Genomic DNA, 27572 nt, shown 5'->3' on the forward strand with positions numbered 1-27572 from the left:
AAGGAAACATTCTATTTTATCTTGCCACTCACCAATTCAGTCAACCAAAAGGGATCACTAGAATTGAGAGAAAAGTTTGAGTATTTGAAGTCAAAGTGCATTGTGAAAGTTTTAAATGCTAGGACTTCAGTGAGAAACTGATGCAACAACTAGTGCAAATAGTGAAGAAAAAAGGCTGTGAAATGGGAGATTGACTCCAATATTTTTTTTTATGGCAGGGAGAAGAAAAGAGATGACAAGAGAAATGGAAAGAGAATCTTCATTATGGAGATAAAGTGCAATTTGTAGTATATATACATGCTCATAAGACAATAATTCAACACTGGCCTCTGAAAATCATTCACTTATCTGATTTAATCCTCTGTGCTCCACATCCATGGGTGCTGTGAAAACTAGTAGCTCAATAATCCATTATTTAAAGATTAAAATATTGCCATGCTGGTTAGATCTGCTCTGCATAAGAACGGAAGGGGGGGGGTGAGTTGTTGCTGGTTTTTCATGGGTCGCTCACACCAGATCAAGGGTTATCGAAGAAGCAGTTCTGAGGTAAATCAGGTTTAGAAGTACATTGATCTGAAATAGGAAACGAGGACCCATGTAGCTGACATGCTGCTGTTAGTCAGTTGATGCAGATGGGGCTTAGGGAAGTCCATGAGCATGGTAGTCCCATGCTGTGTGGCCTTCGGAAAGCTACAGGGCATTTATTGACTCAGTGGAGTTTAAAGGAAGCTGTCCACTACAGACCTCGTGATTTGCCAAGGAAAGGCTCAATAGCAGCAGCAACCTGGTGTGGTGAAAAGCTGAGATTGTGCCACTAATTAAATGCATGTGAGCTACTCCAGAATCCTGTGGAATCTGGCTTTGGAAAAAGGGACTGAACTACCAAGAAATGGGGTGGCACGGTGGCTCAGTGGTTAGCAGTGCTGCCTCTCAGCGCCAGGGACCCAGCTTCGATTCCAGCCTCAGGTGTGGAGTTGACACATTCTCCCAGTGTCTGCGTAGGTTTACACCGGGTGCTCCGGTTTCCCCCCACATTCCCAAGATGTGCAGATTAGGTGAATTGGCCATGCCAAATTGTCCATAATGATAGGTGCATTAATAGGGAGTAGGGGAATAAGTCTGAGTGGGTTGCTCTTCGGAGGGTCGGCGTGGACTTGTTGGGCCGAAGGGCCTGTTTCCGCAATGTAGGGAATCTAATCTAATCTAATCTAAAAAATGAGAAGTTGTTAAGGCAAGTTATGATGAAGTGCCATTGACAGATTTTCAAGGTTAAAGCATCGATAAAGTAGTATTAGAATCCTTGGTGAAGGAGACAATGTCAGAATTAGATCTTGTAACCCACACTGTCAGTAGAGACTAGGTGGTTAAATTCCTACTGCATCTGTTATTTAATGAGCTCTGCAGGGCGTTCCACTGTGGTTTCTCTGTTAATCCATATTTGCTTCACCTAAATTTTTGAGTGTGTGTTATATGCAATAAGTGGTGTAAAATTATAATTTTGAAATTTAGATTATTTTGAAAATAGAGGCATATAGATATGTTAGAAACTTGAAGGTTTGTTTAAAACAAAGGTCAGAAAGTCTTTCTGGAACAATATCTTAAGTGCATCAATTCCAAAGACATACGTGACTGTATACAACAGTTTCAGAGACACCCTTGGAGTTATAATGGATATGATTTTTTACACTTTTGTACTTAAGGAAGGCTGCATAAACATATTAAGCAATCAGTTTTGTTTTCATTTCAGAATCCTTATTTGGTCTGGCCTACACATGATTCCAGACAACATGGTTGACTCTCAGGTGCTCTCTAAAATGGCCTAACATGCTACTCAGTTGCATAAATTACTTTACATCATTTATATAAATGATTTGCACGTGAACTGAAGTGGGAGATAGCATAGGGCAGGGTACCACTACGCACACAGATACACAAGATGGCCACTGAGCTACAAGTTGGCCACTTGATGCACAAGATGGTTGCTAGACCACAATATGGAGAGAGACAGCAGACCAAACTCAGTCACTGCCTGGGGCCATCAGAAAGTCAGCACAATACACTCACAACCCAATTAATTAGTTTAAGGCGGGTGGGAGAGAGAATACACATGAGTAGCATACAATGCCAGCCGAAGTGGCTGAGTCCAGCCAAAACCTTAGAAATGTTAACAGTTTGATACAGACTCAATACAAAGCGATAATAGCTTGGACTGCAGTAATTGTCCCTTTCAAGAAAAGGGATTAGTGCCCATTACTATAGCAATGGACTTTCGAGCAGACATTAAAACTGACAACGACCGTGTTGAAATTAACAAAGGCTGCACTGGAACTGACAATGACTGCATCAAAACTGTCAACGATTCTGCAATGTTTACAACAAACCATGTGATAAAGACAATAACTGACATCACTGACCTATTGCATTACAAAATGGATAAATGAGTCTTGACATGTGCTCCAGGTTGAGAGAAGACTCGCAGCTGTGCTCTGGGTTGAGAGAAGACTCCTGCTGCTGGTGTCTTTATCTCCCTGGAGCCTCCAGTATTTCTTTGTACATTGAACCCTGACTCTGACTCAGAGACTGGTGAGTTTCGTAAGTTTGCAGATGACACCAAAATTGGAGGTGTAGTGGACAGCAAAGAAGGTTACCTCAGATTACAACAGGATCTTGATCAGATGAGCTAATGGGCTAAGAAGTGGCAGAAGGAGTTTAATTTAGATAAATGCAAGGTGCTGCATTTTGGGAAAGCAAATCTTAGTAGGGCTTATACACTTAATGGTAAGATCCTAGGGAGTGTTGTTGAACAAAAAGACCATAGAGTGAAAGTTCATAGAGTCACAGGTAGATAGGATAGTGAAAATGATATTTGGTATGCTTTCCTTTATTGGTCAGAATATGGAGTACAGGAGTTGGAAGGTCATGTTGCAGCTGTACAGGACATTGATTGGGGCATTTTTGGAATATTGCGTGCAATTCTGGTCTTCTTCCTATCGGAAGGATGTTGCGAAACTTGAAAGGGTTCAGAAAAGATTTACAAGGATGTTGCCAGGGTTGGAGGATTTGAGCTATGGGGACTGGCTGAATAGGCTGGTGCATCAGAAGCTGAAGGGTGACATAATAAAGGTTTATAAAATCATGAGGGGCATGGATAGGATAAATAGACTTTTCCCTGGGGTGGGGGAGTCCAGAACTAGAGGGCATAGGTCTAGGATGAGAGGGAAAAGAGACCTAAGAGGCAACTTCTTCACACAGAGGGTGGTACGTAAATGGCATGAGCTGCCAGAGGAAGCTGTAGAGGCTGATAGAATTACAATATTTAAAAGGCATCTGGATGGGTATATGAATAAGAAGGATTTAGTGGGATTTGGGCAAAGTGCTGGCAAATGGGCTAGATTAGGTTGGGATATCTGGTCAGCATGGACAAGTTGGACCGAAGGGTCTGTTTCCGTGAAATCACTAAAAGAAACAAAACTGGATAGACCACCTGGTATCAATCTAAGCACTGGAAATAACAATGACAAAAACAGCCCTATCGACACTGAAAAGTCCTCCTTCACGAGTATAGAACATAGAACAGTGCAGCACAGTACAGGCCCTTTGGCCCACAATGTTGAGCCGGCCTTTTATGCTATTCAAAGACCAGACTAACCCAAATATCCTTCTTTGTACTAACTTCCATGTGCCTATCCAAGAGAGTTACTTAAATGTCCCTAATGTATCGGACTCTACTACCACTGCTGGAAGTGCATTCCACACACTCACCACTGTCTGCATAAAAACCTACCTCTGACATCACCCCTAAACCTTTCTCCAATTATGCCCCCTCGTGATAGACATTTCTGCCCCGGGGGAAAAGTCTCTGGCTATCCACTCTATCTATGCCTCTCAGCATCTTCTAAACCTCTATCAAGTCACCTTTCATCCTTCTTCACTCCAATGAGCAAAGCCCTACCTTCCCCAACCTTTCTTCCTAAGGCATTCCCTCCAGTCCAGGCAGAATCCTGGGAAATCTCCTCTGCACCCTCTCTAAAGCTTCCAATCTTTCCTATAATGAGGTGGCCATAATTCAATGCAATATTCCAAGCGTGGTCTAACCAGGACTCTTATAGAGTTGCAGCATAACCTCGTGGCTCTTAAAATCAATCCCCCTGCTAATGAAAACCAACATACCATATGCCTTCTTAACAACTCTGTCAACCTGGGTGGCAACTTTGATGGATCTATGAACCCCAAATTCCCTCTATTCCTTCACACTGCCAAGAATCCTGCCTTTAAACCTGTATTCTGCATTCATATTGGACCTTCCAAAGTGAATTACTTCATACTTAAATGCCATCTGTCACTTATCAGCCCAGTTCTGCATCCTGTCAATGTCCGGTTGCAACCCAAAAGATCCCCCACACTACCCACAACTCCACCAACCTTTGTGTCATCGGCAAACTTACTAAAACACTCTTGCACTTCCTCATTCAATTCAATTATAAAAATCACAAAAAGCAGAAGTCCCAAAACTGATCACTGCTGGTCACTGAGCTCCAGGTTGAATACTTTTCATCCAACCACTACCCTATGGGCTAGCCAATTCTGTATCCAGAAAGACAGATTTCCCTGAACCCCATGCCTCTTACTTTCTGAAAAAGCCTACCATGGGGAACCATATCAAACACCTTGCTAAAATTCCGTGTATACCACATCCACAGCCCACTGGCTGTTGAAAACTTCATTCACATCCCAAATACTTCCAAATGATTTATTCTTGCACGAAGTAGTTTTTACAAGTCTAAGCCCAAATTCGACAGCCAAGTTACAGATTGTGTAATATTACATGGCTGCCTTGCATCCTGCACCAAAAGTTTTAGAGGCATCACTCCTTAACAATGACAGCTATCTTTGAAATTCAATTTGCACGGGAGACGTGATATCCTTGTATGGCCAATGCAGGCTACTAATCAAAGGATGTTGAACATTGTCAGCTTTACTGTTGGATCATTCATCAGATTTTTATTGGCCTTACGGGTATCATTCCAGAGGTGTGCCGTTTCTCACTTATCAAAACCTGCAAGACTCAAAGTATTCGTGGAGCCTCAGAAAGGTTTGAGACATCAGAGTTGCATGTCCAGTAGGTTCTGAAAGTCTTCATGAATTGGTCTACGTGTTTTTGCCTCTTGGCACAAGTGAAGAGGAAGGATACTGTACAGGAATGGAGCCATTATTGATTTGACAGTGCCATTGTCCTCAATGCATCAGTATGGAGAAATGAGGTCCAGGTGCGATTTTATCTATCCCAACACAGGGAATAGAAATTTTGCAGAACATCCACAACAGCAAGATTAGCGTACAAAGAGAGCATGCATTGGGTCTCCTGTGGTGCCTGCTGGTTTCTAGTTGTATATTCTAGAATGGAGATGAAACCTTCATGATCACAGCAATGTCGACAAAGTGGGCCCAGGAGATTCAACTCTGATGTTGGTGGATCCAGCAGCAGAGGGGGAGAAGAATCGGCCCAGTGGCGAAAGATGGCACCTGAAGGAATAGACAACGGCGAGGCAGTGGAGGGGGTTGGCAATACAGGCATTGATGACGATGAGCAGGCTCAGGACTGATGGATTCTCTTTAAGCTATAGTTTCCTACTTTTTTTTCTTATTCTTAAACAATTTAAAATGGTGATAGTGGAAAAGCTTTTTACAATATTTAACTGTTTTTCTCACTGTAAAATACATGTGACAAAATCATACATTCATTCAGCTTGTTTTTAAACTGTCATCACATCAAATGTTCAGTCAATTATTGCTCACATTGGAGTAAATGGAGAATTCTTTGCTTTTACTAATCAAGTATGGAATTTATAAAATAAGGAAAGCGTGACTACCTCTAGATTTGAAAATTCCAGTGCACTCTTGAATAGCCACATAAGTTCAGCAAAGAAATGTTGACAGGTGGATACGAGCAGAAGGAGCTGAAACCACCTATGAAGTATGAGTACATACATTTGTATAAAATTATAAACTTATTTATGAACTTCTGGGGTATCACACTTCAAACATGCCCCACTATCCCTCGAGTCATTACAAAGATGAACCAGATTTATTTCTACTACATTTCTCAATTATACCTAACTGTCTAATTCAGATTGCAAGTGTATACACACCAATTTTGTGTACTTAACAAAAAAAAAGTTAATGATCAACAAATTGCATGGATAGGCTAAATAGACAAAGTCTTTTCCCTGGGGTCAGGGAGTCCAGAACTAGAAGGCATAGGTTTAGGGTGAGAGGGGAAAGTTATAAAAGAGGCCTCAGGGGCAACTTTTTCACGCAGAGGGTGGTACCTGTATGGATGAGCTGCCAGAAGATGTGGTGGAGGCTAGTACAATTGCAACATTCAAGAGGCATTTGGATGGGTATATGAATAGGAAGGGTTTGGAGGGATATGGGCCGGGTGCTGGCAGGTGGGACTAGATTGGGTTGGTATATCTGGTCGGCATGGACGGGTTGGACCGAAGGGTCTGTTTTCATGCTGTACATCTCTATGACTCCAAATTGCCTTAAACCGATGGTAACAATGAAATATGTATTACTAACTTCAAACTTTATAATTCTACTAATTTTTGACTACACAGACACACAAAAGGTATGGATTTTAAGGGTGAGAAAACAAAGATATAACAGTTCAAAAGCATCAATCTGGAAGAGATTTCAATAAGTTAATTGAGTTCAATATCTTCTTGCATCTTTCAATCCCCTTTAGTTCTTCAAACAATTTTGTGTTGTCAATTTCAGGCACTGGGGAAGAATGGATCCTTCACATATCCTTGAAGGATTACCTTTTCTCTTACTTGATTGGGGTATGCAAACAAAGCAGTTCAATAAAAAAAAGGTGACAACAGTTAGCAGGAGTTAGATTTGCTGGTATATCTCACACACAGGAGGGAGAGAGAGCTTTTTTTTGGTACTTTCCCTTCAGAGGTTAGGTCCTCACCACTGCAACGCTCATACACAAAAATGGGTGAAGCTATGACTTTCGCTCCAACCAAATCAATACCCAGGAGCAAGTCCACTCTGTCTATCCACTCCTCCTACCACTAGTCACATTCCAAATGCACTCTGTACAACGGAATCAGGATATACTCACCACTTATCCCATTTGAGAATACTTTGGTTTTATTTAACTCTCTGGTGAGAACACTAGATCCTTTTCCAACAAAAAGGCCTGAGTGGCTTCTAGGTCCCTTCAATGTAGGATGGATTTATCTACATTGTTTGAACAAAAAGAGCACATCATCCCTTTTGACAAAAACCTTTTCTCTATCTCTTGTTTACCTTCTTCACCATTCTTGCACTTAGCAATGCTTGCCGCAGATCTCTTAATTTGATCAGTGGCATTTTCATTTGAGTTGCTTTTTCAGATTCACTCTTACAAACCCCAATAAGTACTATAGGTTTTTCCTACAACTTCAAGCATTCTGAATGTGTGCACAAATTTATTACAACTGAAAAACATTTTCACCTTGACTTTCAGCACCTTCTGTTTTGACTGGAGGAGGAGATCTTGGGGCACTCCCAGCTGTCTATTCCTTACTCTGGCTAATTAATTTCCTTTCACACTCCCACTTTCGATCCTTTCCCTTGCACTTTTGAACTTATGGGGCCAACAAAAATTAATTGTTTAGTTCAATGGAGCAGCTCATAATAGTCAACTTTTACCTCTGTCTGTCTGGCAGTCACAATGTTTCAGTTTTCAACTGGATTATTAAGACAAAGTAGATTTTTGTTAGTCAAGAATATCAAAAGAAACAAGATGTATGGGTGAATTTGGGATATTAGTCAGCCATGGTCTCATCAAATAAGGAAACAAACATGAGAATGTGAATGGCCTATTCTTGATCCTACATGGCTGATTAGCAAAACATAATTTTTATATACCATTACACCAAATAATTAATACTAAAGGTTAATAGCTTACAGATATCAAACAAATCCTTTGTTTGCTGCTGACAAAACAATTAGAAGGACAGTACAATACATACAAACATTCCCATACACTATGCCAGCAAGTTATCGATAGTGAATAAACCACTGATAGTTTCTATGTAATAGCATCCTAATCACATATTGAGCAAAGGAAATATTGAAGTTACTGGGAGGTTGAGGGGAGGGATGCCACCTGTCCATACTATAAGGCAAGAATGGTTCATAAACCAAGCCAAAAAAAAGTGACTTGAAGAAGTGGAGAAGGTAGATAGGCATGGAGCGGGTTTTGGAAGGAGTTTTAGAGTTTCAGCTCAGGCAGTTTCAGACATGACTATCAACAATACAGGAATTAAGATCAAGAATGCACAAGAGATCAGAATTGGAGGAGAAGTGACACTTAGACTGAAAGAAATTAGAGACTGGAAGAAGGTAAATGATCTGGTTCAGATTCAAACAAACAATGACCTTTCGTTTGGAAAGAAATGGAATTGATGACTCAGGAGTGGAGTTTGTTGTGGAGACCACAAAAAAATGGTGCAGATCTAATAAGCCAGGGTTTCACTCTGGGATTTGGATATTTTTCCTGAACAAGCTGTTCAGAGATGTTATTACACATCTCTGAAGCTGGTGGGAATTGAACCTGGGTCAAGAACATGGTGCTGGAAAAGCACAGCTGTCAGGCAGCATCCGAGAAGCAGAAAAATCAATGTTTTGGGCTAAAACCCTTCATTCAGGAATGAACCTAGGCCTCCTGTCTCAGAGAGGGAGGAACTCTATCACTGTGGCACAAGAGTCCTATCCATTCTGTGATCTGACTTGATTCGTATTAAGATAAACTGGGATCCTAAATTGTAGCATTATTCTGTTAAGCAAAACCTGAACTCAGAATTTCAACAATGTATTTCTTAAAAATTATACTATTGCAAATGTTTATTTGAATAAAATTTAAACTAATGTATCAACAAGAGACATTGCGGGGCAGTACATTACAGCTGTAGAAATCAATTTCTTATCATGTAATATGCAGTTTCTGATTTGACACAAACCCATAACACAATGTAACAATAAATGCACCATTATAAATTAACTTAAAATGTCAAAACATTTTCAATTTCATGAAAATGTACCAATATTTATTTTGAAATGAAGGTCAAAGACCAACTAAGAATTTGTTCCAGTACAACCCGAAAATGATGGCTTCCATTATTAAAGCTGTATACCATTGCTTCAGGCTACAGAAAGTGTATTACCATTGTGGCCATAATGTATTATGGTGCAAAACATTCCCAAGGATTGGCACATATAAAATATATTTCTGCATCTTACAAAAAAAGATAACGTCAAACTAAAATTAGTTTTTCTTTTAATCTAATAGATTGTCTATAAACAATCATAGATGTACAAAACCAAAGCAATTCAATTTTATTGCCTCTGGCAGCTCCATTTTAACCCTACCACTCCAGTGAAAATCAGGCAAATATGCAGTTACATATGAACATGATTGCAGCTGTACAAATCTTGACTATTTTTGACTACTGAAAAGTGAATCTGCAAAGTTTTGAAAGGCAGTTAAGTATTTGCCTAAAGGAGGATACAGATTAATGCAACTCAAATCCTATTATTCAACAGGTCCCCAGTGCACATAAAGAAGCACCTCTATAGGATTTAAAACTTCCCTTTTGAGAATGTATTGCAGGGCCCCAAAGCATCTGCTTTCCAACACATCATCTCGCCTCCCACATGATTCTCAAAATAAACTTCCCCATCAATTACTTGAAAGTCAACTTTTAGTCAAGAACTATCCAAAGCTTTTGCTGCCAACAGCTGCTGTCTCCCCTCTTCACAGAATTTAGGTGTGTTACAATTCTGGAGGGGCTCAGAAACTTTGTTGTTGAACAGATGAAATTTTAAATCTCGTTACTTATTAAGAGAAGAAAGCAACAAGATTCCATGATTCCTCAATAAATTTTACTACACAAGAGACGACAAAGCGAACAGTAAATTCAATCTGCCTTAAATTCCAACACCTAGAAATAAGGTGACATAAACAGGAATTAACAGTCAAACACACCACAATAGGTGTGTATTAAATATTAGACACTGGCTGGGACAAGATGGCATTTATGCTGATGATGGGGATTTTGAGGGCAGGGGCCAGTGGATTGAGCAGAAAGGTGGAATTGGAGCCCACAGGAAGAGAAAGAAAGTTATGCACAAGAAGAGATAGTTGATGGTCAGCCAGGAAACAGAAAACCGATGAGGCCAATAAGTAGGCAAAAATGGGTTGCTTGTGCTGAAAAGAGTTGGTGTCAAAACAGGGACCAGGGTGCAAGATGTGAAAAGGGACATGGAAGGAGATATTCAGGCTCTAAAATTATTGAATTGAATATTGAATCCTGAAGGTTGCAAGGTCGCCAAACAGAAAACAAGAGAGCCTCAGTGGAAGGCAGCAAATGGTCCAACTTGTTGGCAAAGATCACAGTGTTCTGTTGAAGTGCCAGACAAGTGGAAGTTAAGGGTCATCTTTTGGGCAAAGTATAGGCAATCCACAAAGAGGTCACCCAGTCTGCATTTCACCTCTGAGCTTCAAGGAGACCACATTATGAGCAGCAAACATATTGGACTAGATACAGTGAAGTGCAGTAAGACTTAAGTGCAGTAAATCTCTTCCCTCCTACTTTCATTCAATCCAATCAACACATCCTTTCAGGAGCTTTATCGAGCAGTTGCCTCAAATATTCATTATGTCAGTGTCAGACAGATCTTACCAATTTCTCAGTAATTCATCCAGGCACCAGTAATCACCAAGTCACAATAAGCTTCAACTTGGTCTTTCCTCTGAGGAATTTGAATTCCTCTCTTTCGAGAGCATAGCCTGACTTTCTGCTCCGGTTTCCTCCCACAGTCCAAAGATGTGCAGGTTAGGTAAATTGGCCATGCTAAATTGCCCAGTGTTAGGTGGATTAGTCAGGGGTAAATGCAGGGGAATAGGTCTGGGTGGATTGCTCTTCGGAGGGTCGGTGTGGACTTGTTGGGCCGAAGGACCTGTTTCCACACTGTAGGGAATCTAATCTAATCTAAAACAGCAGTTCCAACTCAACCTTGAAGCCCTTACTTCTTTCATCGGAAATGAACTGTCAGACAACTGAACTCCAGTTTAAACTTTTTCAACAACTTCTTACATTCTAGATTTTCAACTTCTTTGCTTGGTATTGCATCCTAAATGAGATAAAGCTCTATCTCTGCATTTACACGCTTGCAAAATACCAGCTATCTTGCTCCTCTGACACTTCTTCTTGGGACATTTCTATGTCAGAAGCTCCAGTTGGACTTGGCAACAACTCACCCAAAGCTTTTTAGAATTCTACCCCCTGCAACACATAGCTAATGACAGCAAATTAGCTACATAAAGCTGATTGACTTTTACATTTACCTCCAATTCACTTTCATATTCACTGTTATTCTTGCCTTCCCATGTCCTATGGTCAGATTTTGAATACCCAGTCACAATGCAACTTTTCACACAAAACCCCCGAGTTTTTGGGAGGGCTTTCATTAAAGATTTTCAAGCTATCTTTTACAATTGTACAGCTTGTCCGTAGATACTGCCTGCATTTACATTAACATTACAGCTCCGGACATCCAAGGGCTTGGGGCCTTTGCCTTTGCCTTTGCCCCAGTCATCTCACTGATGCCACACAACTAGTCCCCTCTGCCCCTTGTACCTCTTCCCATGACCAAAGCATAGGCAATAGTGTCATAATAGGATACCATTAGTATAGTTTGGTTGAGCTAAGGTCTTTGCCAGATAGAATGCAAAGGGTACTGGAATATTTAAGTTGTGAAGTAATTAATATGGCCAATTACCCTTTAGATGAGCCTCTTCCCTCCCACCTTCATTCAACTCAATCCTTTCCAGTGCTTTATTGCTCATTCTGTCAGTGTCAGCTTCAACTCATTGGGAAGCACTCTTGCTGCTGAGTCAGAAAGTTGAGGTTTCAGGTCTCACTGATTGCTAAACATTGCACAAAAATCTCGCCTGACAGCACTTCTTCAGTTGGAGATATCATCTCTCAAATGAATCAGTAAACTGCTCTCCGTCTGCTCCCTCACGTGCACGTAATATATCCCAGTTTGAAGAGGAGCAGAGCAGTTATCCCTCAAATCAACACTACTAACACAGATTACCTGGTCACTATCATAGCACTGTATGTGGGAGCCGTTTTTTTTTCGCAAATTATTTCTTACAATACAAATATGACAACATTTCAAAAGTAAAGTAAGGGACTCTGTGGAGTACCAACATTGTGAAAGGAGCTATACTAACAAAAATCTGTCTCCTCATAGAGAATTTAACAGTCTAGCCATTCTTTGGATAAAGAAATTTCTTGAATTCTCTTTTAGGTTTATTAGTACTGCATCATTTTGTGGCTACAAGTTCTGTTTTTCTCCCAGAAGTGAAAATATCATCTGTATGCCATTTCAAATCCTCCAGAAAGTCAATTAGAATGCTACTCAATTTGGATGCAATGTGCATTTGAAAGTCCTTGTTCTTTTAGTTAATTTTGTACAAATTACAATGAAATCACAGTAACCTGGCAAAATTGCCAATTGCTATGCTTACTTCCTCAAGTAGGTCTATTTCTTCACCATCCCAATACTGCCAGGCCCTCCCTTATAAATGATAACTTCCAGCAAATGGAAGTAACCATAATTTTTAATTCCAGCGCACAAAACCTGAAACATATTCTATGACAATCAAACAGTGGGAAAACATAACATGCAAGAAACATCGAAGTTAAAATCTGTATAGATACCTTTTAAAAATTACTTCAGTTCCAATTTTTTTTATTAAGCCTATCTGCTGCTAAATATAATCAACTATTGCATTTGTTCTCAATCAACATCCAATCAAAAAATATAAAGGAAACCAATTTCATTATTATCAATCTTAGAAAGACTTGGCATGAATGTCAGTAAATTCCAATTAATTTACCTCACAATTTCAATTCTCTTTATTCACAAAAAAAACGTACAGCTGCATAAATGGAAACTTTGTAAATGAGAAGTCAGGTTTTGTAATTCAAAGATCTTACCTAATTGAATTAGACTATATTCTGCAAAGTGTCTCTCTTTGGTTAAAAAAAACACAATTCTTACCATAGCCAAACATGAGGTGATCACAAAGAATACATCCAAATTGCCTAATACACAATATTTTTCAAGATTTTAGTCAGGTCCTTTTCTGTATTTAATTGCTTTTGTATGCAACATCAAGATAATATCGTTTATAGGCCTAAAGCTAAGTAAATATGCAAGAAATTTGCTGACTGCAGTACAAGTCTCTAATTGCAAAGAACATTTTCCCTCACTAAACAGTGTGTGTCAGAGAAGCTCTCCAGAGGCAGCACAACTATTAGTACTTTGCTACCTTCAGTCTCAACCTTTCACCTCATTCCCCAAAAGACAGTTGGATTCCAATTTATTTTTCTAACCAGGCTCAACAGCCTGATAATGCAAGATTTTTCTAATGTCACCTTGCTAGCACTAAAAAAAATGACTACACTTTGTTCTTATTTGCCCGAGGTATTTCTATTTCGAGGTCTAAGCAATAACATTAGAAATACCTCCCACTGAGAAGCACACAAAATTCTTTGAAACTCAGTTGGTGTTAGTTGGGTGCCTGGCAGCCTTGATCAAGGCCCCATAATATACATAATTTAATATTTCAGCTATTAGATGGAAAAATAAATGTTTCATCTAAGCCTTATACATTAATCTCAAGATTTAGACAAAATAAGGAATGATAGGAAAATATCCTAACATATCCTTAGCCTCTAGTTATTTTCTACACCACTGGCCCCAAAATAAACCAATCATTAGAGGCAGTCAAATAATGGCTGTAAAAACTGTCGATCGTTAGAATGTTAAATAGATACTAGAACTCATATTTGGCAAATTAATAAGCATTCTGTGTCAACTTAATGGTTTTACTTCCAGCCATTAAGTAGCAGCTCAATCCTATCCAGTCTTGAAATTAAGAATGCTTCTTAAGATCTAACAACAAGAACCCCAAACACACATCTATCCCCAGCAAGTGTATCTCCTGGCTGCTAATAAATGTCCAACTTTAAACACTGAAATTAACAAAGAAATAATAAAAGGGGTTTGAAAAAAGTTTTAAAAGCTCGAACACAAAACTGGGGCTCAATACTGTTTGCTGTTTGGGTGCTCATGGACTAAAATGGCATCTGCTGTGGACATGATTCTGCTGTGAATTACACCCTGCGTCAATTCAGCCATTTACAACTATTGTTCACCAGAAGTACACAGAGCAAATATATTTTCTTATTCTTCCATGGGACTGTAGGTGTTCTGCAAAGCAGTCATCCAGTCTGCGTTTGGTTTCTCCAACGGAGAATAGACCACATTGGATGCAGCGAATACAGTGCACAAGATTGCAGGAGGTACAGGTGAAATGCTGTCTGCATTTCAAACAGTTCCCATGAATTAATGCTGTACCACTATTCCTGAAATCCAATTTAATCCCCACTCCCTTTCAATACTTCACAGTCCAACCTACATAAAAATCAGAATGAACCACCATTTTTGACTCTCTGCTTATAGACTTCTTAAAGCCTCGCCACACTATTTTTTCACCCTAGAAGTTAAAGGTTTGCTTTACTCTTTTATAAATGGTGTTGAGGATCTAATTAGGCAACACACAATGTTTGCTGACAACCAAACAGATTAAAGTGATCAGCAACACAAGAAAAAAGCAAAACAGGGGCGACTCTATGAGATTAGATTACTTAGTGTGGAAACAGGCCCTTCGGCCCAACTAGTCCATACCGACCCTCCAATGAATAACCCACCCAGACCCATTCCCCTACATTTACCCCGTCACCTAACACTATAGGCAATTTAGCATGGCTAATTCACCTAACCGGCACATTTTTGGATTGTGAAAGGAAACCGGAGCACCCGGAGAGAATGTGCAAATTCCACACAGACAGTTGTCTGTCCCAGGTCTCTGGCGCTGTGAGGCAGCAGTGCTAACCACTGTGTCACCGTGCCGCCCATAGTGCAGTGCCGCCCTTGTAGTGCAGTGGTAGCATGGATAACCGGGAGGCTCACATTCAAGTCCCATCTGTTTCAGAAGTGGGTTCATTGTACATCAGAAGCATGTCTGACTCCAGATTAGAAGGCTGCGTGTTCAAATTATGTCAGGCTCACTGATTCTTAGTGCAGCACAAATCTTGGATTTAAGCCCGGATGGATCAATTGGCAAAGTATGAGACTTTTAAAGTGAGGGTCAAGGGTTAAAGATTTTATCTGAATTCTTTTAGAAGGGCTCTTTGGATGCAGTGGTAACGTCTCTATCTCTAGGCAGAAGCACTGAGTTAAAGTTGCACCTTCCCTCAAAGGTATGACATAACATATCCGACCAGTTGATTGAAAATAACTGAAAAGCAAGAGCAGCCAATTGTCATACTTGGTCTGATGAAGCCCAAACTCATCTGATCTCAGATAGTAAGCAGACTCGGAAGCTCAACAGACTCAAGCTTGGTTATTACTTAGATAGGAGACTGCCTTGGAACACCACATAGTAGGCTATAGGGATCTTATGGTGCAGTGGTAATGTCCCATCCTCTGAGTGATCAAGTCCAACCTGTTCCAGTGGTGCGTCATAGCAATTCTGAACAGACGGAGTAAAAATATCTAACAGACAAGAAATAACACAGTGTTTCTGTAGTATAAGACATATGTGCAGAAATCAGATCATTCAACCCATCGAGTCTGCTCCGCCATTCAATCATGGCAGATAAATTTCTCCACTCCATTCTCCTGTTTTCTCCCCATAACCCTTGATCCCGTTGACAATTAAGAACCCTTCTATCTCTGTCTTGAATATATTCAATGACCTGGACTTCCCAGCCTTCTGTAGCAATGAATTCCACAGATTCACCACTCTCTGGCTGAAGAGATTTCTCCTTAGCTCTGTTCTTAAGGGCCTTCCCTTTAGTCTAAGGCTGTGCCCTCATGTCCTAGACTCTCCTCCCAATGGAAATATCTTCCCAACATCCACTCTGTCCAGGCCATTCCGTATTCTGTAAGTTTCAGTTAGACTTCCTCATCCTTCTAAATTGTAGTGGTTGTTACATTCACTTCACATACAAATGGCCACTTGTTCAAAACTACACAGACACACTGGGAGAAGGCTTTAGTGGTGCAGAAGTATTGTTCATGCCTCTGCATCAGAAGCTCAGGGTTCAATTTTCACCTGCCATGGAGGTGCGTCATAAGTCTGAACAAGTTGCTTAAAAATAACTAAAAAGAGAGGGGTTCGTGACACAGTACTAGTGTCTCTGTCTCTAGATTGGAAGGCCCAGATGCAAATCCCACTTGCTCTATTAGTATGTTATAGCATGTCAGAACAGGTCTCTTTGGTGAACGAGATTTTTATCAGAAGTTTGCAGATTCCAGCTGTGAACACAGTCCACAGATCAATCTGATTAGGATATTGTGGTTGTCTCCCAACCTTTGGGCCAGAAGTCTAGGTTAAAGTCCCATCTACTGTAAAGGTGTGTTATAGCATGCCTTAACAGTTTGTTTAAAAATATTTTAAACAGCAAGTAAGACATCACTGTAGTCATTCATGTTTCAACTTCTGGGCCAGAAGGTGCCAGTTCAAGCTCCACCTGCCACATGCATATCTCAACAGGCAAGAGACAAATAAGTAGATCCTCATGCTATTTCACATAATTTTATCATACAACTTTTTCTCCATTTCAGGAACAAAAGGGAAGAGTAAGAAGGATTAGCAGGCTCAGCAAGTAAGTCAAGTAGCTGTTTAAAAGCATGGACACAAACCACACCATTTGTATTCACCAGCTAAATACTGATACTTGTATCCTCAAGATTCTCCCTTCTTCCATCAATGCATTCCATAGCCTGTCTCCACCAAGCCCTCACAGTATGTTATAACTTTCCCTCAGTCCTCTGCCATCATTGAAGAGGCACATCTCTTTCTTTCCTTCAGATCACCCAAACAGGTTTTTTTGATTTCACATACCAGTCTTCCATTTTGTAGGCTGAAGAAATCAAATTTAGTGAATTTGACTACGATCACTTTAAAAAAGCCAATATGGTACAAAAATATCAAATCAAAACATATACCAAACATAGCTGCTTGTGCCAATAGCAAAAAATTATTTCTCCAACATGGCATGTTCTCTCTGATTTTATAATGCTCTCTGATTTCTATTTTCCAAATGTTGTTCCTGATTTTTTTTCCTCTCTACAGGTTCTGCAATATTTTTTGCAGTTTTCTTTTTGGCCCAAAATAAATTTGTTATGATATTTCCTGTTGCATCTGTAATTTCTTTTCCTACCAACTCCAGATGTTTGGTTCTCTTTATAATTCCCTAAACATTTGCTCTTCTCTCAACAGTGTAAAACTCCCCTAGGTGTCACAATGCAGTTCAATTAATGTGAAATAAGTAGTACAAGTTAAAAGTCACACAACATCAGGTTATAGTCCAACAGGTTTATTTGGAAGCACTAGCTTTCAGACTGCTGCTCCTTCATCTGTGCTGTATAAGCTCATAAGACACAAATATTATCACAAAAGATTACAGTGTCATACAGTGATATGTTGAACAAACCCGGATTGTTAAGCCTTTCATCTTTTCAAATCCAGGTTTCAGTTCGTTAATGTGTAAATGCCAGAATCTCTTTACGTCACCTTATCGAAACAACTTAAGGCTTTATCACAAAAGGTGACGCCTCAGGTCAGATAATGCATTAAAGGTGTGAGGTCACAGTCTGTCTCTACCCCCAATCTTGAGTCAGACTGGTTGTATTTCCAAAGTGAAATTTATAAAATATTATATGTATTGACTGCCTGCAGATTGCGCATTTCTTGAGCAGACTCCACAACCACCTGAAGGAACAGCGCTCCAAAAGCTAGTGCTTCCAAATAAACCTGTTGGACTATAATCTGATGTTGTGCGATTCTTAACTTTGTCCACCCCAGTCCAACACCAGTTTCTTCACATCATAGTACAAGATAGCAATTCTTCTCAGTTCGGCAGAATTTAAATTCAAGTAATAAATTTAGATTGTACACCTTGTCTCATGAATGGTGCCATGAAACTAACATTGATTATCATAAAGACTCATCTGGCTAATTGATGTCCTTTATGGAAGGTAATCCTTACCTGTTTTGTCCTACATGTGATTGCAGACCCACAAGAATATGGCTCACTTTTAAATATCTCTAAAATGTCCGAGCAAGCAGCTCAGTTCAAGGACATTAGGGACGGGCAACAAATGCTCACCATGCCAGCCGTGCCCACTTTCCATAAAGGAATAAAAAGAAAGATTCGCAATATATTAGAATCCAAAGAACTGTGTTATTCAGATTAAACTGATAATAGGTCTCAACTGGACAAATAGAGTGGGAGAATAAACAAAAGCTTACCAAAATCCATTGCTGTTTCCATGAAACTTTTTTGTCTTGAGGCAAATTCAGCAAGCAACTTCTGTTGTCTCTCTCTGGCTTTCTGACGTCTGTTCAGAAAAAAAAAACAACCAAAATGTAATCATAATTGACAAAATTAAGATTGAGAAAAAATACAATTCTTTTCAAAAATATAGGAGATTTATTGTGATCTATTAAACTGCAGAAATTTCCTCCTGCACAGTAATCAACATCAGCATGATAGAATAAAATTACTGTGATCTAATTAGAACATCCCATTCAGACCTTGAGCAAAGAAAAAATATAATTATAATAGTAGCCAACATTTCCACATTATGAACTTTTAAATATACTTAAAGTTTCAGACAGAATACGCTGTCTCAAATTTCATACCAACTACTCCAGTATCAATCCACTTTATTGAGTTAGATTAATCAGCAATGAATGGAACACATCAGGTTCAACCAGAAATAAGATTTGGAAATTTTATTCCACCATTCAGTATTTCAAAACGTGCACAGACAGAAAGAAACAAAAACACAGAATCGACTGTCCTTCTATAAGGTCTTTCAAAACTTTAGGATATCACAAAAAGTTTCACAACCATTGAGTCAATGTTGAAACTGTCTTGTAGTCAAAATGTGGCAGTCAACTTGCACATGGAAACAGACAAATGACCAGATGATCTGTTTTACTGATGTTGTTTTTGAAGGGTAACTTCTCCAAGGATGTTAGGAGAACATTGTCACTTACTTTAAATAGTACCATTGGATATTTTATGTCCAAAATAACATGACAGACTTGGTTTAACATTTTATCTCAAAGACAGTGCTTCGGCCAGTATAGCACTCCTGACTCAGAGGCAAATATACTCCAACACTTGAGTCAAGGATGACACTTTGCAATTACAGGAGGTTTTCATAAATTTAACTTATCTTAGAATCGTCCAACATTCAAAGTTGTATGCTATATTAACGGATGGTTAATTTGATCAAACAGCTACTGATGGTAACAAAATTGTATCAGATCTAGAATGATCCCTCATTTAATCCTGGTATAATTTCTTCCAATACATCCAAATAGAATTATTTATAGACAGTATTTAGAATAGAAATCAGATACGAATCTGAAGTGTTCCTGTTGGTTCAGAATGGCCCAGTGTGATTAGATCAGTATTCCATTTTTTAAGTTATATTTCAATTATTATAAAATTTTAATATTTTATAAAGCTCGATATTATCAGTCATTTATTAATGATTAAAGATGATGCTGATCGGGGGAACAGTCAAGAGATTTAAAACTTACAGTTTATCTCAATCAATTACATTTTGCAATTCTGTTGCAATCAATGTCATACATTTAACATAGTGACGGGCACAGCATATATACATCTCAGCAGCTCACCATCACCTTCTCAATGTCAACTGTAAATGCTGGCCGAGCCAGAGATGATCCTGTGACTGAAAGAAAAAGTCCCGTCTATTAACAAAATATTGTTTATTGATATAAAGGGACATTCAGTACAGAAAAGTACACCACACTTCAAACCCAAATAACAAGCCTAAATGAGTCCTGATGAAGGGGTTATGACCAAAATGCTGATTTTCCTGCTCTTCGAATGCTGCCTGACTGCACTTTTCCAGCAGCACACTCTCAACTCTGATCTTCAGCATCTGCAGTTCTCACTTTCTCCAAGCCTGAATTGGTCATCAGAGTAATTCTTCATACCCAAAGAATTGTTGGTCTTTCCCAAATCTATTGTTGAAATCTCAAAAATCAATTTGACTGCTGCCAGGCTAGTTATCATTCAAGATCAGAATGGAACCAGTCCTTGGATCTCAACTTTTACCTCAAAATGTAGGAGTATATGCATGGATGATAGTGGCATGCAGATTTCTTATTTACGTGGGATGAGAAATCACAAATTCATTTACCCACCAGCAGAACAGATGAGCTGCAAGACGAGCTCATTTCCAATGATAAACCCCAAACTATGGAAGAATCATTTCTCTTTGAGGAGGCCCTTCCAGAGAAAAGATCTATGTGTCATTCCCTCAGTTGACTTTCTCCTGCATGCCACCCCACATTCACGGTGGCAAAGTTGATTAGCAAGGTGCCTACATTTCAGAGCTGCAATGGTTGGTGTTGGGTTTGTCAATAAGAATCCTGACATTCAGATTGGAAACATAATTTTAATGAGTGGTATATGATTGTTTTTTTTTCCTGCACCACTGTGGAGATCATTAGATGCCAACTACCACTCAGTGTTAGCAGAAAAGGACTTTGATCCAATACAGGAATTTTCCAGATAACTAAAGTCAGGCTCTGTTGAGAAACAGCTATACTTTCTGTGATGATCTATATGCCCACATAACCTGGGGCCAGGAACAGAATGAAACTGAAAATCATTTGAATAAGTGGCAGACACAGCATTAGTTGGAGACTGAAGACTTCCCAAAAAAAAACAGTAGTGCTGATGGTAGATTAACCAGACTTGCCTTAAATGCTGCAGCAGAACGAATTTAGGTCTTGTGGCATTGCCAGTATAATTTAGAGCACAATGTATCTTCCTGATGTTGAGAAGAGTCCAGGAATTTGAAGTAGAGCTTGAAAGAATACGTATCTCAAGGTTTTTTCCCTCCACAGGTCACAGAAGAGGCAGAAACAGGATCTTATTTTGCTTCCAGTGCAAGATGATGTTCAGTGAAGTCCAGGAATTTGAAATCAGGCTTGAGAAAATCTACAACCAGGGTATTTTCCAGATGCTATGTTATGGGATAAGTTTTGAATCATTAGGCAGTGCATAGATTTTTAAGCTAATAAAATGGGCCCATCAGGGGAATTTAACCACCTGAAATGAGGATTTAGAGTGGAGAAAGAGAACAGATGACAGATCACTACACATAGTTGGGTGGAGTGAGGAGCATCCTGGAAAGCTGACTACACAGGAGCTATCTAGAATGTGAAGAACTGTAGTTTATGCAATCCAATTAGATTTGGCACCAAATGGCCAGACCAATTGTCCATTATAGCCATTCAAGTCTGCATCTCCATGAATCCACACTGTTGGCATTACAATGCTCTGCAAACCAAGTAGAAATAAGGATTGTAGTGGAGGACTAGCCAGGTGGAGCTGACAGTGAGACGGAGTACATCCATAGCTAAAAAGTTATGCAGAGAATGGAGCACAAAAGGAATTTTGGAAATGCAACCATAAGTGAAATCAAGGAAAGTTTTTTTCAAGGGTGGACACAAGAGGTAAGTACAGAAGGCCAATCTCTTGCTTTATCCACATACCTCTGCACATTACTTTTATCCTCATAGCCATCCAATGCCCTCATGAATGTCTCAAATGAACCTGCCTCCAACAAACTTCCAGGCAGTGCATTCCATACCCTCAACGCTCGGAGCGAAAAAAAATTACCTGACTTCACCTTGTTTCTTTGGCAGATCACTTGAATTTATGTCCTTTTGTTCTTGTTTCTTTACAAGAATAGTTTCTCCCTATGTATTTTATCCACGATCCTGAAAACCTGTCAGATCGCCTCTTAATTTTCTCTCCAAGGTCAACAGTCAACTGTAATATTATTACATCTGATTTCAGCCTCTCCCTCTCAAACATAGGGTGAATTTTATCATATTACAGTCACTGCTCCATAAGACTTCCTTCACCTTAAGCTCATTAATCAAATCTGCCTCATTACACATCACCAAATCAAGGATTCCATCATTCTGCTATAAAGTCCAAAAATCCATCTCGTTGACTCCCACAAATTCATTTTCTTGGAATTCTCTACCAACTTGCTTTTCCCATCCTTGGTATCATTCTTGTAAATAACCTCTGGACTCACTCCACTACGGTCACATCTGTCCTAACAGACCATAAGCACAGCTCTCATTAGAGACCATAAGCGACTGGTGGCAATTTAACCTGAGGGCTACCAGATCTCAGGCAAGGGAAGAGGTTGAGAAGGAGAGTTCTTCGTGGTAATCTCAAAATGGTGATGGGAATTGAATCCACGCTGTTGGCATTACAATGCTTTGCAAACCAACAATCCAGCCAACTAAGCTAAATCGGTTCCCCTCTGTCCTATAATGTGTACCCACAACGTAACAAACTTTCTGGAGCTTCCAGTGTGGTGAATTACACCACTAGCATATTGTTAATTGTAATTTCCTCTTCAGAAATCCATGTTGACACTTGCTGATCAACTCACCTTCTTTCCAAGTTGCGACTACTTCAATCTCAAATAATTGAGTCCAGAAGGTTTCCCACCACAGAAGTTCACCTGACTTATCTGTAAATGCTGGGCTTATCCTTATAACTGAACAAAGCCACGTGTTTCTAATTTTCCTGTTTTTGCCACCTCTCCCGAGTCTGAGGAAGACTGAAAAATTGTGGCCAGTGCCCTGCAATTTCGACTTTCATTTGCTTCAAAGTCCATAGATGTATTTCACCAGTCCCGGTGCCTTGTCAACTTTAAATATCAACAATCTATCCAACACCACTGGACACAATTTTACATTTTACATGGTCACATAAGACTCTGGGACATCTTTTTATGCTGGCTATTAGCCTTTTCTCATAATTCCTCTTTGCTTCTCTTATTTGCTTTTCATTTCCCCTCTGAACCTTCAATACTCCTTTTGGTCCCCAATTTTATTTTCTATAATGACACTGCTCATAAGCACTTTTCTTCTTTATCTGAATTTCTCTCTCTTTTGTTATCCACTGAGTTCCGAATTTGCTTGTTCCACCTTTCCCATTTGAGGTAACATGGCTTACCTGTCCCCAACTATCTCCCCTTCAAAGGTAGCCCATTGTTCAGTTACTGTGTTTTTCTTGCAAGAGGAAATTCTCCTTCCTGAAGGGCTTATGCCCGAAACGTCGAATCTCCTGTCCCTTGGATGCTGCCTGACCTGCTGCGCTTTTCCAGCAACACGTTTTCAGCTCTACTGTGTTTTTCTGCCAACCTCTTGTCACAGTTAGTCCAGTCCAATTGTGATCTTGCCCCCAACTTTAATAATCAAGTAGCATTTGAGGTCAAGACTAATTACTGAATCTGGAGTGCTTTGGAAGGTTATAATTATTATTTTCTGTTCCCTTAACAACATTTGCAAAACATCCAAAATTACAATTCACTGTTCCTTTACTATCACTCAATAAAAATCCTGGAACCCCCATCAAACAGCACTGTGACTGTGTCTTAATCAGATGATACCAACATTTCAAAACCACGATTCAACATCATTTTCTCAAGCACAATTAGGGACAGAGAATCAGCAATATAAACAAATTAGAGCTCTCTGTATACACACAAACCCTGTGCCCCTAGGATAATGACCAGATAATTCTACCAACTCCCATTCACCTGCACCTCTTTCCATTGTCCAAATCAATTTTCTTCCACCATTGCTTCAAAACTTAGAGTCATACAGTATGGAAACAGACCCTTAGCTCCAACCAGTCCACGCCAACTATGTTCCCAAATGAAACTAGTTCCACATGACTACGTTTGGCCCATATCCTCCAAATGTCTCCTATTCATGAATTTATCCAAATATCTTTCAAACATTGTAACTGTGTACCTGTGTTAACCACTTCCTCTGGCCGTTCATTCCACTCACAAACCACTAGTTCAGTATATAGAACTAACTTGTACAAAAAGATTGTTGAATATTCAGAGTCAAATTAGAAAATAATATCCTTCTTGTAAAGTTTATCTGAAGAAATTCAAAGGACTTCAACTGAACCATTGTTGAAATGAGTTTTGTGTTATTTGACCTGGGACTAATATATTGATTGCTCCAACATCAGGACACCGAAATGAAGCCATTGCCTATTCATTAATTAATAATAATAGCATTTTAACTAATCGATCTCTGTTCTGACGAGTGACAGCACTTACACCATGGAAGAACTCTGACATTGAATAATTCAACATTTATATCTGGAGCTAATTAGGTAGGCTTCAAATAATTGTGATATATTACAGCTAGATGGTCACCATCTCTTTCAATTATTCAAAAACATGATCTTAGCCAGAATTCAATTATCTTTTAAAGCAACAAAGATCTGAACCTCATTTCATCAAAAATCAAGAGGCTATTCTAATCTGGTCCTGATCTACAGCTCTGAAATTATGAATTCCAAGTAGATAATGTGGGAAATACATATGCATCAAATCACACAGAAGGATTTGTGACAAATTGTAAATTGTAAGTGTAAAATGGATCATCTTCGAAAGCACTTCAATGGAGTGTAAGGTTAGCTCCATTAAATAATTTAGAAAACCAAAATTCTCACTTTGATCTACATTTTGTAAATACCATTCAAATTAAAAATTTGATTGAAGTTAATTTGAAAAGTGTGAAATTTCAAGAAAAGAACAAAAAATAAATTAATTTACAGAATCAAAAGACTAAACTAATATACTAGAAAGAAACAAGAGACATTGTTTAGCTCAATGGTTTTGGGGCAAGGTTACAACTGGAAACAGACTCTGGCATTGCACAAAAATCTTTAAGAGACAATGACTAAAATCTATTTCATGAAACTTATTCCTAACAGTCATGTCAGACGAGAAACATTCAGACTATTTCTTTCTCCACAGATGGTGCCAAACCCACTGCGTTTCTCCAGCACTTTGTTTTTATTCCATTTCATCATCATTTGATCAGTCGAACTATGTCTAGAAATTGAACACTGAATTTACATCTTGTAAAGGAATCCAATGAAGAATGAGGTCAAAGAAACATCTGATAATGCCTGCCAGGCAAAGGACAACTAAAAGAAGAAAATGAAATATCTAATGCTCTACTCCACATCACTAATAGGTTACAGACAACAATCAAGGAAGGGGGCTTAGGGCAGGGCTACAAAAAACAAATTGAATGTTTCTGACAGGAGCTGAATTTTCAACTTCAGGGCAGGCATTCCAAATGACATGAGAATTATGGGCAGCGAAGCTTAAATTTTATACGAGAAGGAAAAGGAGGCATTGCGTTTTCCTACTTAGAAGCTAACCACTCATGCCCCGACAGGAATACTTGAAAATCTGAATAACTGGAATGTGGCATACAGTTCTGGTATCACATAGGATGGATGTGATTGCACTGGAAGTGTAGAGCTGACTTACCAGAATGCCACTGGGTCTGTCGGGTCTAAGCTAAGAGGGAAGATTGCAAATGGTGGAGTTATTTTTGCTGGGAACAGTGAAAGTTGAGAGGAGACCTGAGAGGTGGATAAGATTACTAAGGGGACAGATAGGAAGGCACCTTTTCTACTAACAGAGAGCTCAATAACCAGAAGCATAGACTTAAATAAAGAAGAAGAGTTAAAGAGAAAGAGAAATGATTTTCATTTAGAGTGTGGCAGGAGTATGGAACTCACTGCCTGAATGGTCATTGCGACAGAAATTCTCTTAATATTTTGACATATTTTGATACTGACTAATATTGTCATAGCCTCCAGAGCTATGAACCAAAAGCTGGAAAATCAGATTTTGTGTAATCAGATCTTTTTTGATTGGCAAGAGCACAATGAGCTGAATAGCCTTCCTCTATGCTGTAAAGTCTGAGAGTCCCTTTCCACCAACAACATCCTGATTAAGGAAAACTGCCCCTCAGCTATTCCAGATTCACCACCTGTATACTCCACCCATACTCCCTTCTGTTAGGCTACTTCTTTCACTTTATGCTTCCTGTTTCCCATGTGAAGAAACAAGTTGCAGTGTAACACCGCCACCCAACATCTATTATTCCCTTTCATCTTGAGCTAAATGTCTATGCAGCCCTCAGCCATGCTTCCTCAACCCATGTCCATTCCTTCCTTCCTTACACTTTTCCACCATCATTCTATCACTTTCTACCATGCTTGATCTACACATTAGACATTAGCCATATCTCCTTGCATCACTGCTAAAGATCAATTGGTATCTTAAATTATAATTTCACATATACCAAGCACACTGTGACAATTTCTTATGGGCAAATTTTAACTTTACCTGCCTGGCTGGAAACGGAACAGATTGGATTGGCATTAAAGTTAATAGAAAGGAAAACTGGGCTTAGTAAATTAAAATGGTTGGCTGATCTGATGTTAGTTTCTCACCAGACAGAACACATTGACTTTGTATTCTACAGTATGATAATTTTAAAGTAAGTCCTTCTGTATGTTGCAGCCACTGTTAATGCTAAGGCTGTCAAGTCAGGTATTGATGAGGTGGTGACATTTGAGAGTACTATCGATGACTTCTTCCATCATATTACTGGTTTGTAATTGCATTGAGAGAAATGGCTATTTCACAACTTAATGTACAAAAATGAACAGCATACAAGAGAGCTCCTTCAAAGCCTCAAATGACTTTCTGTCTGCATTCATTAAACACATTAATATATTTCATAGCCAATGACAGTCTGAAAGTAGGACAAATCAAATTAATAAGAACAATAAAATAAAACAAAGAAGTACACATGCTGAAAATCTGAAACAAAAACACAATTGGGTCTGGGTTCTGTGTTATGAAGAAAGGTCACTGGACTAGAAATATTAACTCAGCTTTCTCTCCACAGATGATATCAGATCTGTAGAGTTCCTCCAGCAATTTCTGATTTTGTTAACAAGAATAGTGTTGGTCAACTAATGCTTTAATAAGACCTCAAGTGAGATTAAGTAGTTATGAAAATGGGCTAATAGTCAGCATACGATAGCACTATGATTAGAAGTACACTCAGCATGAAACATTTTAGAAAACTGATATTAGTTTGCCTCTATTTCCTGCAGTGCCTATAAATTTCTTTATGGCTCAAGGCATATTTTACTTACACTTGGTGTCATGGTAAACAGATACTTGGTCTCATGGTAAACAGAGATGCCTGAGAAGATGACATCAACAAATCCTGACAGATTCCATTCAGCTCAATACTTTTTTTTCTGGCAGCTTAAGGGGTAGGCACAGTGAGGCTGTAGATAAAGTAGCAATTTGGTTTCTGTGTCACTGCAGCGTTGGTTCCCATGGCAACTTACTATCCTGTTAGAAATGCTACGTTTTCCTTTGTCTACAGGTCAGCAATGAAAAATAGGTCATCACCACCTGCTATTGCCCATTCCATT

At 39.2% G+C, this 27572-nt stretch overlaps 1 protein-coding gene across 4 annotated transcripts in view; it reads right to left on the reverse strand.

The window, feature by feature from the left end:
* Positions 1 to 27572, reverse strand: part of ubr3 (ubiquitin protein ligase E3 component n-recognin 3) — a 362664-nt gene that overhangs the window by 145634 nt on the left and 189458 nt on the right. For all 4 annotated transcript variants that reach the window (XM_060827270.1, XM_060827272.1, XM_060827271.1 and 1 more), the window contains one exon: positions 18458 to 18546. In XM_060827270.1, coding sequence (XP_060683253.1) covers positions 18458 to 18546 — 89 coding nt within the window. The remainder of the gene's footprint in view (positions 1 to 18457; positions 18547 to 27572) is intronic.

This window comes from Hemiscyllium ocellatum, chromosome 7, assembly GCF_020745735.1.
Source record: "Hemiscyllium ocellatum isolate sHemOce1 chromosome 7, sHemOce1.pat.X.cur, whole genome shotgun sequence".
Classification (NCBI taxonomy): domain Eukaryota; kingdom Metazoa; phylum Chordata; class Chondrichthyes; order Orectolobiformes; family Hemiscylliidae; genus Hemiscyllium; species Hemiscyllium ocellatum.